The following is a 19,314-nucleotide window of genomic DNA, read 5'->3' on the forward strand; positions in this document are numbered from 1 at the left end:
AGTATTTTTCTGTTTGGAAGGACATTTATTTTTGGCCAGCCATTTCAATGACCTGATGTTTGCAAATGACTCAATATTGGTTTGGGCATTAACATCCAGAACTCTTTGTCTGAATATTGCCTTGGCCTGATGTCCGGCTGAAAATAGATATTGTATTGAGACACCAAGATGTGAGATGATTTGGAGAAGTTGATTAATCCACGTGGTGGGTTGAGGTGTGCCCATCTGTTCCTCAAGGCACATTTTTGGTAGTCTGTCAGGTTCCATTAAGAGGATCCTCCACCAGTAATTAAAAACTTTGATTACTGTTAGACTATAAAAGGAGTGGGTGCCTGTTTCTGCTCCTACTGCTGCTGGTATATTCCTGTCAATTCTTAGAATAGTTCTTAAAAAGCAAGCTTGATTCAGCTCAAGTAAGGAGGCCTTTGATAGGCCTCACAAATCTGTGCCATATGTTAACATTGGTACAATTTTTGCCTTGTGGACCTTTAAAATGGGGAGCAGAGTGCTTGGGTGGTTATAACTTAATAATTTAGTTAGCATTTTAGAACTTGCTGTTGCCTTTATAAAACTTTGCTTGAAGTGGTTGGCCCAAGACCCTGTATCCATAAAAACCACCCCTAAATATGAAAAGGAATCTATTTATTTTATGGGCTCTCCATCCAGGTGCCAATTGTATATGGGCTGTCTTTCTCCCAAACCCACCACTTTGGATTTAGTCTTATTAATACTCAGAAAGTTAGAAGCACAATAGGCACCAAATTTTCCTGTCAATCTTCTCAGGCCTACTTGGGAGTATGCCATCAGAATATGTCATCTGCGTACAAAAGGATGTTGACGTGTCTGTGAAGGATCTTTGGCATGTGAACATTCGTAGAATGGAGAAGTCCTGGGATGTCATTAATATGAAGGTTAAACAACATTGGGACCAAGGTGCATCCCTGTTTAACACCTCTGTAAGTGGGTATGCTCTGTGTAAGAGAGCCATTGACTCCAGTGCGGACTTTCAGGCATGTATTTGTATACAGGGCCTTTACCAGGTATAGAAGTCTAGCAAGCTTTATCCATAAGATATCTCTATTTATGAAGTCAAATGCTGCACTAAGATCAATAAAAGATGTAAACAGATGTTTACCATCTGTTGTATATTTGGTAATAAGATGGTGTAGGACAAAGCAATTATCTATTGTGGAAGACCCAGGTCTGAACCCAGACTGTTCTTCCACTAATATATTCTTCTCAATCACCCAATCTATAACAATCATACTAAAAAACATTATGTGGGAACCTTGATTGACTAAAGTCATGATGGGCGGCAATGGTTAATATCTATTGGCTCATCTGGTGATGACCACAGCATATGGAAAATTGTAACTTACAATATAAGAGGAGTAAATAGCAAAAAGGATTAATTAGGTAATGGATAAGAAATAGGTTATATGAATAAAATTAAGAGTAAAGGGGGTATGTAATAATAAATGATGATAATGGAAGAACAAGACATGATTTTAAGGAGAAATGTATAACATGTAGAATGAATGCAATCCACAGGAAAAAGTTATTCCGCTAGGTGTGTCATGAGTAAGGATGGTGAGCAGGGGGCTCCCATCCAGGCTGTAAAGCGCATGTGTAGTACTGAGGAATTAGGTAGCCATTCAAAGAGACACAGATCGGGCCCGCCTTAGCCTTTGGGGTTTATATGTCTGGGTTTTTCCCACGCTTCTTCAGTTTGTTAGGATTTTCTGTTATGTAGCAGTAATAAACACTAGAGATCTATTCCTTGTCTCAGCGTGGTTCCTGGCTGTTAGGACAGGTGATATGAATGGATGCTAACTCAGCTGAAATGAAATAAAAATTAATTACTTTATTTTGGTCAAGCTAACTCAGTTTGTACTCACTGAAAATTATTTGCATTCTTAATTATATGAATTCATTTGAAAGGCATCAACGTCAAATTTCTAATTTGGTACTCATAAACCAACACCATGCTGTTCTTTACACTCAAAAGTTTCTGTAAGAAAATTAGTCCAACTATAATTTAAAAAGTCACATATTGATACTTAACATTTGTAATATTCTTGAAAAATATATAATTTAGGCTTTCAGACACATAAAAAATGCTAGTAACCAACAGGCTCAAATGGAGGATAGCTGGAATGATGGTCTGTAAAATTATAATAAAATACAGCTGTTAGCCCACCCAGGTGCAAGGATCTAATCTAATATCAGCTGGGACACATATTATTTTTATCTCATTAAAAAGGTAGAGAGTGAGTTTGTTGTAGCGGTTAAAGGCACCAGTCTAGAAACCAGGAGACCAAGAGTTCTAGCCTTGCCTTAGACACCAAACCAGCTGGGTGATTTTCAGCCAGTCACTTTTTCTCAGCCCTAGGAAGAAGGCAAGGGCAAGCCGCTTTCAATACGTCACTTGCTGAGATGGGCGGCTATAGTAATAAAATAAATAAAAAACTAAAAAACTAAAAAACACCATTTTATACTTTCCATGTCCCTAGTCTTCTGTTTGAATCTCACCCTCTCGAAAAGCAAGGTACAAAACTGAAAAATAATCAGATTTTTTTTTAAGTAGTCAAGATATTTGCAGAACAAAGGTGTTCAAAGGCAGATATACAGCTAGCATCTCCATCTCTGCTGCCGGTATTTCTTAGTCGTTGTGCTTTATGACTACATTGCTTAGTGACAGAAATTCCAGTCCCAATTGTCATTGTAACCTGAGGACTATCTGTAAGGCAGACATACCACTCCTACATTCAGACAGTTCTCTGCTGTTGTCAACAATATTAACCTCCCCTCTGCAGTCCTGTTTTCAAAAAGATGATGAAACAGTAGAAATACCCCAAAGCTCATCTACGATTTGCATATCCTTCTTTAATAGCATGCACAAACTGAGTTGATTTAAATCTGTAGCCAAGGCAGTACAGCCCTTCTACTATGTCACTATTCTCTCTGTCGATATTGTCTTGATAACCCTGTTCCTGTTTGTTGTAGAAAGAAAACTTGGGAATAGTCTTAGAAACACTCATTTCCATTAGCGTTTACTCCTGCAAACATTGCAATTCATTTATATATTGACCAACAATGTGGAGGCTAGATTATCTGAGATACTCAGAAAGATGATTCATAATTAATAATGAAGATGATTACGTCTCCAACAAAGACAAATATAATACAGGTGCACTATTAGGATCTGAAAGTTGGCTGAATTTATGAAGTTGTATCCAATCACAGCTCTGCAATTCTGGCCTCAGAAGCTAAAGCACCTGATTTTGAATGTTCCATCTAACAGCTATGATCTCTTCGGGAAACTGCTCTGAAGGGATAAGGATCATCTGAAATAATATGGGATTCAGGATAAAGGGCTGCAGAAAGTGGATAAAAATGGCCTTATTCCAAGGCTATAATGCACCTACCAGCCCTTTGTAACAAGTGGCTCACCACTTCCCTATCCCATGTTTTCCTGTGTTTCAATTTTACATTTTACTGTGAATGTGTTCATATCAATAGATTTTGTCCAGAATTCTGTTGTAATATTCTACTTAAAGCAGATCAAGAGTAGAGAAAAGGTGAAAACTTTTGCACAGTTATTGTACCTGTGTGAACAACCCAAGCTAAAAAGAGCTAGCTGAATGACTCTCCCTGAGCAAATATTCAGCACAGCTCTAGAGGAGGAGCTACGTTGGAACCTCTTTAACCTAATTTTGGATTTTTTTTTCCAGCCAGCCCAAGCAGCTGAAGAAAACCAAGAGATTTTACAAACACAACAGGCTCAGTATATTCATGGCTTTAAAAGTTAAAACTGGAACAATGAATTGGTACTGAAATTTAACTGGCAGCCAATGCAGTCAGGTAAAATTAAAAGTGACATGCTATTCACAGACATCCCCTGCTAAAATTATTCACAGAATTATAAAGAGTGAAGCTGCCAGCAGTTTCCAAACTAGAAAAAAAAAGTCACGTGAGCAAAGATCAGACATTTTTCAATAGCTTCCACTAACTCAGAAAGGCAGGAGGAAAAAGCCTAGAATTTAAACCCCGAAACACAAAAATAAGAGTGTTTATTTCTATGTGTTACAGCGGACAACTGTATTGTATACAGATAGCTTCATGCTTGCCTGCAATAAAGTAATGAATCTTGCCACTGTAGTCATGAGTCTTCTGCCAAGAAGCCAATTCCTAAACAAAGTCTAGGTATCTGGAAAACAGAGTTTTATCATGCCTAGTCAAAGCCTGATAATCTTAAATCAAATTCACCTTTTGAACTACCTTCAAGATCAACCTCACACAGTCATCTAAACAGGCTATAGTCAAAGCATAAATGACATAACAATTTAGTTAAGTGCTCCTTGAGTTGGGCTTGTCTTCTAGTGTGTGGGCAGAGAGCTACAGCTCTGCCAATAAACAGCAGCTACAGCTTAAATGCATCGATACTTAAAGCTTAAACAAACAAACAAGTTGGGAAACTTGAATATGGCTTAACAGCAACAACCCACTAGATCCTGTGAACAGGAGGGAGGGGACTGAAGCATGGAGGTATCAGTAGCATTTTGTGATACTCCTAGACTACCTCTCCTAAAGGGATACATTGGTGGATTTTTTTTTCCCTCTGCAGCAGCCCTCACCCAGATCCAGCCCACTTTCAGACACAGTCATTCTTTTCCCAGCTTTTCCCACCAATTAGCCCTGTTCTTTTTTAGAGACAGGTAGGCAGTGTCTTGAACCCTTTATTATTAATCTCTTCAACTGATCGAGAAGACTAAAAAGGGGCATTAGAGCTCTTCCAGATTGTTTTGTTGTTGTTTATTCGTTTAGTCGCCTCTGACTCTTTGTGACCTCATGGACCAGCCCACGCCAGAGCTTCCTGTCGGTCGTCAACACCCCCAGCTCCCCCAGGGACGGGTCCGTCACCTCTAGAATATCATCCATCCACCTTGCCCTTGGTCGGCCCCTCTTCCTTTTGCCCTCCACTCTCCCTAGCATCAGCATCTTCTCCAGGGTGTCCTGTCTTCTCATTATGTGGCCGTATTTCAGTTTTGCCTTTAATATCATTCCCTCAAGTGAGCAGTCTGGCTTTATTTCCTGGAGGATGGACTGGTTTGATCTTCTTGCAGTCCAAGGCACTCAGAATTTTCCTCCAACACTACAGTTCAAAAGCATCGATCTTCCTTCTTTCAGCCTTCCTTATGGTCCAGCTCTCGCAGCTATATGTTACTACAGGGAACACCATTGCTTTAACTACGCGGACCTTTGTTGTCAGTGTGATGTCTCTGCTCTTAACTATTTTATCTTCCAGATTACAGACCTGATTTTTGGCAAGGATATATGAAATCCCACCACGCCCAGATCACCAATGCCTTAGTTTTATCTATATAGCAAGTTATAATGGAAAATAGTTCATTTAAAGAACTGCATGCCAATTAAAAAAAAAACCTGTCTTTCTGGTACCTATTAACCTGCCCTCCATTCACTTCTGGAAACAAAAAATGAGGGAAGAAAAAGTGGAGCAAGGGCCTCAGAACAACAGTTGGCCTGGCCTTATCTGGATTTTCAAGTCTCGAGAATACTTTATCCAAATATTAACCATAAGCATTTTTAAGCTATTTTAGGGCCCAACCCCACAGAAACTAACAGACCTGCCTTATATCTTTAACTTACAGGCTGGATAACAAACTTGCACAGAATTTCTTTTTGAAAGAGCAATTTATAGAAGTAGGGTCAATAGGTTTTTGAGAACTGTTTTTATATTATATACACACAAACACACGCAGAGTGTAATTAATGTGATATTTCACTGTCTCTTCTCAACAGTTTTTACTGCTGATATGTTATGAGAGCTGATAGTTAATATTATAAAGTGAGTTTTCAGTTCAGGTACTACTTTTGCCACAATTTCTACCTTATCTCCCCCATCAGCACAAAGAAGATAACACTGACCTGGATTAAAACTCAGTTGTAAAACTTATTCTAGTAACTCCTGGGAACTTCCAAAACCTTATTTTGATTATGGAACTCCATCCATGGTTCTTCCTTTTTTATACTGTATGAGAGCCGTATTAATCTACGGTATCCCAAAATCAGTAATCTATTAGTACCTTTTCAGACTAACACATTTTATTTTTTAAAAAAATGTTAGTCTGAGAAGGTGCTATTAGATTCCTTCTCCTTCTACATGCGTATGCCTGTAAAACTATTTATTTCCCAACAATTTCTTCTTTTATTCTTTTATCACAGAAATTATTAGGAAAAAGTCAATCATCATGGACACCCTTGAGCCCCACCGATCCCAACAGAAATAAATCAAACATAGCTTTGCTTCAGCAGGTGGCAGCACAGGGTTTACTCTGCCTGGTTTACTTAGTAACTTAAGCATGGTTGGACCTGATTAGTACTTGGATTGGAGAGAACCAGCAAAAACCAGGGCTGTAGGCTAAACTGGGAAGTCAAAAAACAAAAACAAAACTATATCCCCATCCTGAAATAAGGCAATGGGAAACCACATGGAAAGGCCATGGATGTGTCAGAGTAAGGCTTGACTCGAAGAAGACTTGAAATATATCCCTAGCTATCATTAAAATAAAGAGGCTAATCATCATCAGAACATCAAAACTTAAGAAAAGAAGGGGATATAAAGTGTTTAGTTTTAGCTGGTTTAGATCTATCTTCCCTACACTTTGGTTGTCAGCCCAGTACATACACAAATACATATACATTACAGCCAAATACAACAGACCTCTAACAATTTGTGAGGTGTGATTCTAAAAGTTTCTTATTCTTGGGCAGCCTCACCAATTCGTAATTGGACTTGTTTCAGATTAAGAGTTTTGGAAATCAATCGTTTCTCTCCAATGCGGAGGATAACCCATGAATTTCATCAAGGAATCCATGGATGGGTATGTGCAACACAAGGGGGAAATGAACGCAGATCCCGATCCTACTGGACTAATCCCATAAGCTTTCTCAAATCCCAATATATTAAATCCTCTCCTTCACAGATCAACCTCATCCAAATACTTACTTCTGCCAGGCGTCCACGTGCAAGCTAGAAACCCTCGTTGGAAAAACTCCTCTTGACAAAAGCCCCGCGCTCACCCACGCGAAGAAAGGAGCACCGTCGCATCCCACCAAAACCCTTCGCCTGGGCAAGGCGGCGGGTGCTCACCTGGAGCAGGTGCATTTGGGCGGGGAATGGTTGACCTCCCGAGTGCCTGATTTTTAGAGGGATAAATAAGCGAAGGAAAACGCGTGAGATGATGGGTATCTTACTAATATCTTGGGGGCATAGTTTGAAATTCCATTTATTCCTTATCGGAAGAGGTAAAATGTCTCTCCTTCTGTCATTATAAATTAAAATCCAGGCAATACACGAAGACGGACTTGGCCGTTGCCGTAAAGCGGGGGAGAGAGGTTTTACGTCAGTTCGAGAACGGCTTTTGTCTCCTTTTCCTTCGCTCGTTGCCTTCGGGGTTTGAGCAATCATGGCGGCGGGGGAAGTCAAGTCCGTTTTATTCGTGTGTCTGGGTGAGTGGCGTTTCTAAGGAGAGAGAAAGGTGGGATGCACCGGTTGGCAAAAAATGAGCGGCATTAGCTGTTGATCTTTCCCTTTATTTTGATACAAGGACTAATAAGACACGGGAAAGGAAAGAATAGAAATTAAAGGAGGGGGTTACTATCCCCCCCCTTTTCCCAAGAATGATAAATAAGGTGCAATTAATAAATATTTATAATTGCAAATATTCCTTATTTCTCATCTCTCATCTTTGTCGCTCCTTTTGAGCGTCTCTCGCATTTTTCCAGAGCTCCTAGATTACATGCTTTGCCTGCCTTTCTGGCCTCAACACTTTCATAGTTACCACAGCATCAGGAGTGAGGGTGCTTTTACCCGGACAATTCAATTTACCCGCCCTGCGGTTCTCGAAGAGGGGGAATAATCGGAACGGTGGGAAGATAAACTGCTTATCTTGGCCAGCGTGCGTCATTCTTCAGAGGGGAGAGGACACTATGATCCTGCTTCTGACTCTACATTTTTAGTCCATTTACTTCATAATTTTATTCATTTTATATTTTTTATCTCACCTCCCCCTTTGCCCTTTTCAAGTTAATTTGTAATGTTGAGACTAACAATAAGCAATATGAAATGATTCTGCTTGCATGCCACTTATACCCTCTTCTTCTGATTTACTATAAGACATTTGTCTGAAGAGCTGGATGATGGATTCACCAAGCAGCTATGGCATGTACTTAAGTACCCAGGACATTCATTAATTGAAATAAGTGGCTTGGATTTAAAGAACAGCAAATAGGATTTTGCTCATAATATAAAAAAGTTCTCTAAAGCCTGTCTTACATCTTTTTTGTTGTACAAATCCTGTCATTCAAAAAAGAGGCACTGAAAGTTGAACAGCTGTAAATAACACCAACTGGAACTGTTAAAGAAGATATTATACAAATCAAGCTTTTAAAGAAACCTTTTAAAAAGGCAGAATGGAATATATACCAATTATATTTATTTAATTAATGTATACTCTCTCAAACATTTTTGAAGGGAATTTATAATATCTAACTTAAATCATTAAACTATAAAGCAATTATAATTAAATGAAGAAATTTGCAAACACTATAAAGCAGTATCAGTGTATGATAATATTTAAACAATATTTAGCCTACTGATCACATGTCATAAAATAAAGTAACACCACAAAAACAGGTGCCCATACAAAATCTTAAGTATTATGAAAAGATAGCAGTAGACAAGTCTTTTGTGCCCATTTTGTGCCATTTATGCTGAATCCTAATCCCTTTTTCATATGGAAAGGGTCACTGCCTAAAAGCACTTTTACTTATGCCTCCAGATATGATTACTTTTATACCTAATATATAACTGCTACAAAAAGAGATCTTAATATGCAGGCAGGTTCATAGAATAAAGGTGCTTCAGTCAATATTAACACTTTTAACTGATTCTAGATAAATACTGGCAATCAGTGCGATCGGTAGGTGTCACTTCATTTAACTACTTTTGCAGATGCATCTTTGCATCAGTTCTGAAGTGTCTTCAAATGTAACGCAGCATAGATGGAAAGGTGAAGCAGAGCAGACAGTCATCTGCATTCTGATAATTCTTTCATCCAAAACTCAGAATAATGAGCATCTGCAAGACGGGTTGGAAGAGAACAAATGATGATATATGCATTATGATGTCATCCTGCAAATGCCATGACATATTTGAATCAGATGTTAGAATCCAAGTATCACAGCATTTGCATGATAATGTTACCCACATATTTGCCAGCATTTTGACATTGTGGTTTTCTATAGCCATTGCTACTCAAAATTACTTTCTGGGACTTTTTTACCGAACTTCAGTTTGCAATTGTTAGAGTGGAATTCCATCACTCTCACTGAATTTGCTAGTGACCATATCAGATGCCATTCTATGGCTTGAATTATTTACCTGCGCTGTGGAGACTTTGCTAAAATGTACTCTATTCAGTTTGTCCTGTTGGTACACTATGGTTTTGGTGAACTGTGGCCCTAATCTGCAGAAAACTAAGTATAATTATAATATAATCCTATACAGGTTTACTCCAAGGTTAATCACATTAAATTCAATAAAACTTACTATCAGAAAAGCATGTAGAGGTTTGAGGCCCCAATTTCTGTTAACTCAGTATGTCAGGCTAGTCATGACTGATTTAATTTCCAATAATTGCATTAAGGAACGTGCAAGTAATTTTCTATGAATACAGTCACAGCTCTGTATAACTCCTCTTTGAATATTTGTGGAATGGAAAATAAGTTGATGCAATGATTGGGTTTATATTCTGTATAACCATAGCTTATTGAACAAGCACTGGTGGCTGGTTTTCCATATACTAAATCATAACATTTAGCAAACCATCAAGTATGAGTTCAAATAATTTATGTCATAAAACAAGCAAATAAGTTATAGTGCTGTGTTAACCGAGTAAGTGAATTAAAATTGACCAGCATTTTTTTAGTTGCAGCTTTTCTGTACTAAGTACAATCTGTTTATTGTACTTGTAAGTACAATAGTTAGTACTACTAACTATTCTTAAAAGTACTGTCATAGTAATTTTATAAGCACACCTTGCTTTTGAAGCCAGATAGCATAAGATAGAAGATAGGATACTGTATAAAATGAATACATGTTGGTGCATTCATACAAGATGGTTAACATGTATTGAGGATTCTGATTTATTGGTAAAGGGACTCTGCTACTTAATGGCTTTCACTTGTCTCCTGCACATGAGAGCAATTGAAGTAACCAGAACAAATACTACCCAATTCTGTATTTCTGGTTTGTCTGCTCTAACAGCCCAGAGATGGTACATAGAATTTGAAGTTGGCTTATGATCCAAATGTATTAGAGGAGCAATAAGCCAGACTCTTTTTTTGGTGTAATTCTATCTTGCTCAGTTTCTGATTATCTGAACCATTTCTAGAAGGATCCCAGTGAAAGTGATTCAGCAGTGTGCTTGCTGCTTGTTGCTGATAAGCCACAGTTCGTAACTATTCTGGCTTAACATTTGGTGTAAACCTGGCCTCTACAGCAGGCATCATCAGCATGTAATGGGAAGAGGATTTGGTGTGAGGATAGCAGTGTTACAGAAGTATTTCTCATTTCATCTGTGAAATGTTGAAGATTGAGTTATAGCACAATTCTTATTTTTACATTAATTTAAAAATATAATGCTGGTCAAATATCACTATGCCATCTGTTTTCAATTTGTAATGAGTAGATATTATTTATATAGCAAATTGTAAGCTATGTAGTGCTTGAAGAACTACTGTACATAGTGTTACTGACAATAAATGGCATATATTACACATAAAGATGAAATTGAGGAAGGTAAGATTAAAGACCTATATATAAGCCATCCTTACAGAGGAGAAGAAAAGTAATATCCTGCTGTAACTATGTTCCTTCAGAATGTTATCTGAACAGTTACTGGTGCACAGCTCCAGTGGAGTACTGTATTACATTTGCTCTGAACAACAGCCTTAGTTCATACAGGATAATAGGGCCAAACCTATTATGGGGCACTACCTTCACATATTCTTACATACTGGGGTGTGGGGCATAAATGGCAGGTCTCATTTGAAAAACAGCAATCATATACATCAGTACAAAAAAACAAAAACAAATAGTCTTTGTGAGCCCAATTCATTGTGCAGTTATAGAATTTAATGAGGAACCCACAAGAGTCATTTTCAATTAATTGTATTTAATGCTGGATTACATGAACATTTGGTATGATTCTGCTACTATATTTGGATTATAATTGTCAGATATATAGCAGATAATCATGATCTTATTTGATAATATATTCTGAAATATGTTAAAACATTGCACAGTAGATTATCATCAGCCAAAACAAGTTTTGTAAGCATAATTCACTGGAACTTGTATGCAAGCTATCTGTTTGGCCTATCATTTAGGGCTACCAGATCTGGAATGCAAAAATCTAGACAGCCACTAGATGGCCGCAAATAGAGTTTTATCTCTTTGCTGCCAGCTAATGGTTATCTCAATTTTGCAGCCCAGATCTGGTAGCCCTATGGACAATATTAATAAATAGATGTTAAGCAAACTTAAAATTTGTTGAAATCATAATAGAACTGATTTGACCAAGTGATATTAATGTGATTTATTTAACAGATTTGTCCTGATCCATATCCATCTGTATGACAATATTGGAACAGTGTCACAGAAAACACTTTTCATTGTTCTATTAGCTATGGTTAATTAATTTCTTGCAGTTTACTGTGACATAGTTGCATCAAGTTATTTGGTCAGAAATTGAGAAAATTCATCCTGTGTGACTTGTTGAGTGTGTTACTGTGGTTATGGGAATAGTTTTTTCCTCCTTTATTTTTAAATTCTGAAGATATATTCAATCCTTCACCACACTGCCTCTCTTCAGTTACTTTGAACAATCATGTCTGTTGTGGAAAAAAAACAACCCTACATTTACCTTGGGTTTACTTTAGGTTTTATTTTGTAAGATGATGTGTTGTGAATATAAGTTGTAGAGTAGATTAATAATAATAATAAATGGCTTTGTGAAGTGGCAAACAGAATGAAATCAAAATAGTAAGCTTAGTTGTATCCATTAATAATACCACTTTAAGTATGAGTCTAAGTTCTGAAGCAGCCTGTTATTTATACTGATTGGTATATTGGGGTGGAGGAGTAGGTGACTTGCACTGGGTCACTCAAGTCAGATTTGAAATCTAATTTGTAGGAACAGTGAATAAAGTACTGTATAGGTAGGAAGGAATTTATGTTTGTTCTCAAACTTGTATCTTTTCCTTGAAGCTCAGTTAATATTTCATTAATGTGGAGTTAGAAGATTGCAAGACATTTCTTGCAATAGGACAAATAAATTTATTTGAAGTTTTTCCTAGCCTGTGGAATATCTGTAGTTTCACCAGGAAATTGTCTATTGGATTTACAACCCTCAAACTCTAGGCTTGAACCAATTGCCAATTACACTGAGATGAATTGGTAAAACAGTAATTTCGGCAGGATGGTGGGATATAAGGAATGAGAGTGCCTACATCAAAAGTCTTCCCAAGTCTACTGGTAACCAGTAAAAGCTCTATAATGTTGACACATATTAAAATACAGCAGTATACTTCTATCATAGAGCTAATCTCTTCTTAGTGCTTTTGGTGAAACATATGTACTTATTATTCCCAAACTTTGAAACAGGTCTGCTCCTTCTGGATTATACTTGTGTGAACAGGGAAAAACAAATATCAGGAAGCTTGTTATTTGGTAGGCTGGTATGTCTGTTAAGCTTGGCAAGTGTTGCCTTTTAAAAATTAATGTGTTTTTAGAGTTTCGATAATGTTTTTTTCCTCTTAGCATTGGCTATCTTGCATGGAAAGAAGGTATATAAATTAATTAAATAGTACCTACATTAGAAAAGGAAGACATAACTGGAAAGGAAGTAAGTGGCTCTTTCCAGACCAGGAGAGGTTAGGAGATTTGCCTTTGACTGAAGCCAAAAAAAGACAGAGATTGCCTTTACTCCTTCTTCATACCTGCCTACATAGGTCTGGTGACTACCTAGATTTTTTCAATGTATGAGAAATTGTATTTTAGAATCATTCAACTGAATCTTTGTCTCTACAGGGAACATTTGCCGGTCTCCCATAGCTGAAGCTGTTTTTAGAAAACTTGTAACTGAGGAAAACATTGAAAACAAGGTAAACATCATTTTAATCACTCAAGCCATTTTTCTGCTAGCATTATTTAAATGAATCGCTTTGTTTTTCTGTAGTGGAGGATAGACAGTGCAGCAACCTCTACATATGAAATAGGAAACCCTCCAGATTATCGAGGCCAGAATTGCATGAGAAAACATGGCATAATTATGAATCATACTGCCAGGCAGGTACTGTACCCATATTCTTTTAAATGCATGTCTGCCTATGTTCTTATTGTTTGCAGTGGATAATAGACAGTGGTGCTGTTTCTGACTGGAATGTGGGACGCTATCCAGATCCAAGGGCTTTAAGCTGTCTAAGAAATCATGAAATTGAAACAGCTCATAAAGCACGGCAGGTAGAAAGAATTGTGTTTTATTTCAAGAAACCATGGGCGTGTCTATATGCTGCAACTTTTTCTGTTCTGTTCAAGGGTAGACAGAGTATTAAATATTTAATGTTCAGTACAACATCTTTGTAAAACTGAAGCCAAGTTATAGATATTGATGACATTGTAACCTGATTCAGGTGCCACCTCTGTATGTGGGGTTTTGCTACAGACTCTTACTGGGGTTGTCATTGGCCATTTCCTCAATTTGGACAAATACTTTCGGACACCGCTTTGCTTGGGTTTACACATGCTGAAGAAGGTGGAGTCCAGGGCATATTAAAAGCTAATCTTTTAAAAAAATCTAATTTCAGAAGATGTAAATAGGATTTTTTATTTAACTCAGATTTTAAACTCTGTGTAAAACATGTAATCATGAACATTTCACTATATTCTATTCTACTTGTATAGAGTATTCTACTCTACTAGTATAGAGATGAGAAATGTTAATAGACCTGCTCTCTGTGTTATTTCTATAAATGTAAAGAAAAAAAATGATCACTGAGTCTGGATATAAACAAGAGGGTTAGGAGGAGAATTAGAAACAGTGAGCACAGCCACTTTCTGCAATTTTGAGAAATGAGTCTTTGTAACTATGAATTCAATCAATTTTATTTAATCAGATTCTCTCTAGTAGAGTCATTACTAATTACTGTCTTAGATCCCTTTCTTAGCCTAACTCTAGTTCCAGTAAATTATAAACAGGTTAAATGACCCCTTCATGATAGTTTACAGCAATATTCTGCTGCACTAGACAACTATAGGTTTTGAAAAAGAGGCATTAGTGATCTAATCATTGCAGTTATTTTAAAACAGCATATCTTTAAAATTACTAGTCAGGAACACTAATGTTTAGTCATGTCATTATTTAGATCCAGTTTATACACAGTAATTCTGCAAATATCATTTATAGGAAAAGGTCTTTTTGAGTCAGTTTTGATTCCTGGTGACTGCTTGGACTAGTCCCTGCAGTCTTCTTGACAAGATTTTTGGAAGTGGTTTGCCTTGTTTCTTCCTAGGGCTGACAGAATGACTGGCTCAAGGTCACCCAGCTGGGTTCATGCCTAAGGTGGGACTAGAACTCACAGTTTCCTGGTTTCCAGCCTGGTGCCTTAACTACTACACCAAACTGTTATTTGATATAAACTTAATAGAGCCTTCAATACATAGATACAGACTTCATTTTGAGAAGTACAGTGAAACTTCATTTAACAACTAATTGTGAGGAAGGGGTATTCATAGTTGTTTGTTAAATAGAAGAGTATATCGTAGCAATTTATGTAATTTGTGAATGGTTATTATGCAAATACTGCAAATTATGTCATCACACAGATGGCTTTATTTGCATATTGTCATGCAGAGAGGGCATGTTATGGACCCTGTCCATGAGAGAATGTCGATTGGCGGGGTCCAGGAAGCGGCCCTTCCCTGCCATGGCCCCCGCTCTTTGGAACACTCTTCCCCCAGAGGTGAGGCAAGCCCCCTCTCTCCTGGCCTTCTGGAAAAAGTTAAAGACCTGGCTCTGCCATCTCACGTGGGGCGGGAAGGGAAGTAGTCAATCCTGGGGGTGGCTAGTGCCTTAAAGTGGTCTCCATATATTTATAAATCTGAATTAGAACTTTTAATTGCCATCTTGATGTCATTTTATATTCTTTATTTTATATTTACATTTATATTTTATGTACTGTACTGTATTTTGTTTTTATTGTATTTTAATCTTTAGCTTTGTTGTAAACCACCCTCTTTTGCAGGGTGGGCAGTGACGAAATCTAATAAATAAATAAATAATTGGAAATGTGTTGAACGTTAAGTCCATTAAATCAAGGTCCACTGAATTGAAGTGTCACTGTAAATACCATTAAAGCAAGTTTTCAGTTAGATTCTTTTCATAAATGTCTTCTGATTAAGAGCTGTATCCAATTATTTGTTGTGAATGTTTGGAGGATATTTTTTATTGCTGTATATTTGTCAAAAGAACTATCATCACCAGTTTTTATTTATATTAATACCCTTGTTTCTTTCTGGCTGGCATTTTTCAGCAAGCAACCAAAAATATTGCTTCTTGTTAAAATAGCAATCATGTGCATTTTTGAACTATAATAAATAATCTACTTACAATTTTTTCTTCAGTTAAAAATTAAATATATCTGTTGAATTTTAGATTACAAAAGATGATTTCCTGACCTTTGACTATATTCTTTGTATGGATGAAAGCAACCTACAGTAAGTGGTAAAAGCTGTGAATTTTTAAAATAAATTTTGTTATTCTCTTCTCATCACTTAAAGGAAAGCCTTGTTAAATTCAGTGGTGCTTCCTTCTAAATAGACATGTATAGGATGACTTTGTAAATGAAGATGTATACAAATATTAGAACGGAAACATGAAGTTGTGAAAAACAGGGCTGACTACAGCTGGTGTCCTCTTTTATTCCACAACTCTTCTAGGGTCTTTATTTACGTCTGAAGCACAGACGTACCTCAGAAACCTCTTTTCTCTGCTGTGTCTCTTTGATGTTACCTTCATCTTGTCCCCGGTCTGTATCTGGGACAGCTTCAAATGGTCCTCAGAATTTCAGTTTTAAGTAGTAGTGTTTTCCCATTAAGCAGGCTGCAAGCTGTGGCAGTTTTACAGTGGGTACAATTTTACTGGGCATTCTGTTGGTGTCACAGTGAGGTGGTACCTAGCACCTATGGGCCACTTTATCTGGTGCAGGCACACCCTGTCCCCTCTAAAATCTGAGTGCTGTCCTCTAAGGCCATTCTAATTTGGGCAGCAGGAAAGTCATCAGGCTTGCCAGTTCTCCAGGCAAAGAGACCTAGAGTAGTCCAAATAGCAAGCTGACCACCACCAATTCCGTCTCTGCCACTTCACACTGCAACTCCCTTCTGCCATGCCTGTCAGCTGTTGCTTGAACTGCTTTTGAACACTAGTTTAGCATGCTTTCAGAAGAGCTTTAAACCTGTATCCAATAGAAGCCTGAGTTCTCTTTGAATGAATTTGTGTGATACAAGTGCACAACGCCAGAGTTTTAACAAATGGCTAAACCAACCAGCCTAGCCAGCTGTTAGAACTCATTTCCTCCCCAGCCCCTTCCACATTAAGGAGTGGTAAATGTTTTCCTGGTAGATGGTGATGCTTGATGAATCAGGAAGGAAGCAAAGCTAGGAGAATCCACCTGTCCTCTTCCTTAACATGCCCTGCACACAGCAAATGAAGTCACCACCATTTGGCCCATTATGCTTGTGGTAGGATAGGTGCAGCAGATGTTATGCTGGTTAGACAACTGGTGGGTGGCACTAACTTGGCTATGGGAAAGGTCATAATACAGCTCCATTCCCTCATCCCCAGAACTTTCATTGCAATTCCATATTCGACAGACAGACTGACATCCCTTAACTGCGGCTTCCCTGTATATTCATACATCTTCCTCTTGCTTTAAGATTCTCTCTCTTACATCAGGCCGAGGGGTCGATCATGAATTAGTTATGGTTTGTCTATTTTAAATTATCCAATCTGACAATTATCCTTTCTGGATAATTGCAAGAGGTCAGCCATTTCCTACTGGCAAGTACCCAAAGGAAGATGCAGCAACATTTTAACATGTGATTTTTCATCCCATTTTATTGGCTGAGAGTAAAACTGTGAAAGAGTTGTTACTTTTTCTCCCCAATTTTCCTTCCAACTTGAATTATTAACATATTTCCATTTATACTTGGCCAAATACTTGAAAGCCATGGAAAGTTCTCATTATGGATCTCATTGTGAATAGATGTCAGGGGAGTACATTACACCATTAAAAGTGCAGGTGTTTCTTTTATATGCAGCAATACTGGTGAAAAGAGATATGTCATAATAATAATGAAAAGTTAACTAATCTGTTGTAGAGATTTGAGAAGAAAATGCAATCAAATTAAAAATGGCAAAGCTCAAATTGAACTCCTTGGTAGCTATGATCCACAGAAACAGCTTATTATTGAAGATCCATATTATGTAAGTATTTTCCCCATTTAATCTGTTTAATCACCATTGTTATCTGTAAGAGAAGAAAATAGTTTGTAATTTGGGATTCTGTGTTTTCTCTTTTTTTTTCTTTCCACTTCCAGGGAAAAGATGAAGATTTTGAAACTGTTTTTCAGCAATGTCTCAGATGCTGTAAAGAATTCTTGAAAAAACCTCATTGATATGGTTATGTTTATGAAAGTCAATAATTCTGTAACATTAGTCTAAAATCTTAATTAACATTAAACTATGATAGTGTGCTTCTAAAATAGATACATTTGTGCATTCTTAACTTCAATTTTGTAGTGCACTTAATGGGTATATATTATTTGAGACGTACTTTTTTCAAAACTCAATTTATCTTATCAGACATAGGATGAATGAATACTGTGCCGGTCATCTGTGTAAGAAAGAACTGTTGGTCCCAAACTAATTGAATAAATGTGTGTGATTCCATATATACATACATACATACATACATTAAGAACTCTTAGATACATAGTCTAAATATAGCACACTCATATCTGTTTCCTGTTGCTAGTGTTAAATATGATATTCTAAACATTTTTCTTTCACATTGAAACTTCATAAATACTTCCATGTACATTTTTATTTGTCAACTGTTAGATGATTAAGTCCTGAAGACTGAAAAATGGTATATTTTGATATCCTTTCAGTACTATTTGTTATATAAAATGTAGATGTGAAGGTAAGCCAGCAGAAAAATAATAATGTAGGAAAGACTTTATAATATTCAGTCCTGTAGAATGCTGTGATGCATAAATTTGCAGTTCTGCATTAACACTGAAAAAATGTATTGTGGCCTAGAATTTCCTGGTAGTATAATCTCTTTTTAAAGAATATGAAGTAAACAACTGCTTGCTTGTTTTTAAACTTAAAAAAATAGCCTTAAGGGCTATTGAAATGATGCTTGAAAGAGGATACTATTGCATTCTGAAGACTTTGCTGGTAAGTTCAAGTTCTGATCAGTTCCTTACAGCTCCAGCACCAATAGAAATAGAATAGACTATGTAAGGGTAAATTTCCTTAACTTCCATAATATAAATGAACTAGGAAATTCTAGTTACAGAATCACAACATTCCTATTTGTTACAAACATGTAACCCTATGCAGCCTTGTATATATTTTGTGGAAGAAAAAAGGATGACTGAGGGAAGGATTTAAAAGCCTAAAAAGTTTGTAATTTTTCCAGCAGAAATAAAACCACAACCCTCCTCTCACATTTCATGTCATTTTTCCTGCTCTTCCCTAGGTCACAGGCAATGATATGTGACTGCAGGTTGACATCATTGGTTTCTCTCTCTTCCTCACCTACTCCCTCCCACTTTTGAAAGAATGTTGTTTATGGCTGCTTCAAGATTAAGCCAAAAAAAAGCTGTTAGATGGATGCAGGCAGCGAAGTCAATAGTAAGCTGGCAAAGGTTTGCATATTAAAAAGCACATGCTGAAGGATGTTGACATGAACTAGGGAGTCCCTGTAAATACTGTTTGAGTCATTTCTACTGATTATTGTCAGTCCATGCAGTGTAATATTGTGTGGTTAGTTGTTTAAAAGATAAGAGAGGCTAGTGTACAATTTCTTGCCAAAACCTTCATATTCTACTTAAGAGTATGAATAATTACAAAATGCAGACAAAATAGAGAGTTGCCATAA

The 19,314-nt window shown here is 37.1% G+C and overlaps 2 protein-coding genes across 3 annotated transcripts in view; one reads left to right on the forward strand and one right to left on the reverse strand.

Annotated features, from left to right (window-relative positions):
• SH3YL1 (SH3 and SYLF domain containing 1) overlaps window positions 1-7,166 on the reverse strand; it is a 33,671-nt gene extending 26,505 nt beyond the window's left edge. Inside the window, exon 1 of the mRNA XM_063313933.1 lies at window positions 7,031-7,166. Within this exon, the coding sequence (XP_063170003.1) occupies window position 7,031 (1 nt within the window). The 5' untranslated portion in view covers window positions 7,032-7,166. The remainder of the gene's footprint in view (window positions 1-7,030) is intronic.
• Window positions 7,167-7,414: 248 nt separating this feature from the next.
• On the forward strand, window positions 7,415-17,912 carry ACP1 (acid phosphatase 1). 2 transcript variants are annotated; one of them, XM_063313957.1, is made up of 6 exons: window positions 7,415-7,533; window positions 13,178-13,251; window positions 13,326-13,439; window positions 15,801-15,862; window positions 17,525-17,630; window positions 17,744-17,912. In XM_063313957.1, the coding sequence occupies exons 1-6, from the start codon at window positions 7,491-7,493 to the stop codon at window positions 17,819-17,821; spliced, it is 477 nt and encodes a 158-aa protein (XP_063170027.1). In that variant the 5' UTR covers window positions 7,415-7,490; the 3' UTR covers window positions 17,822-17,912. The 2 variants fall into 2 exon arrangements, with proteins under 2 accessions (XP_063170027.1, XP_063170034.1); XM_063313964.1 differs by lacking the exon at window positions 13,326-13,439 and adding an exon at window positions 13,496-13,609.
• Window positions 17,913-19,314: the final 1,402 nt, after the last annotated feature.

This window comes from Candoia aspera, chromosome 1, assembly GCF_035149785.1.
Source record: "Candoia aspera isolate rCanAsp1 chromosome 1, rCanAsp1.hap2, whole genome shotgun sequence".
In the NCBI taxonomy this organism is placed as follows: domain Eukaryota; kingdom Metazoa; phylum Chordata; class Lepidosauria; order Squamata; family Boidae; genus Candoia; species Candoia aspera.

Excerpts from the sequence above, each read along its gene's own strand:
- ACP1 (XM_063313957.1), top strand. The coding sequence starts at position 7,491 with ATGGCGGCGGGGGAAGTCAAGTCCGTTTTATTCGTGTGTCTGG. Across the intron at positions 7,534-13,177 it reads CGTTTTATTCGTGTGTCTGG|GGAACATTTGCCGGTCTCCC; the intron begins GTGAGTGGCGTT and ends TTGTCTCTACAG. Across the intron at positions 17,631-17,743 it reads TTATTGAAGATCCATATTAT|GGAAAAGATGAAGATTTTGA; the intron begins GTAAGTATTTTC and ends TTCCACTTCCAG.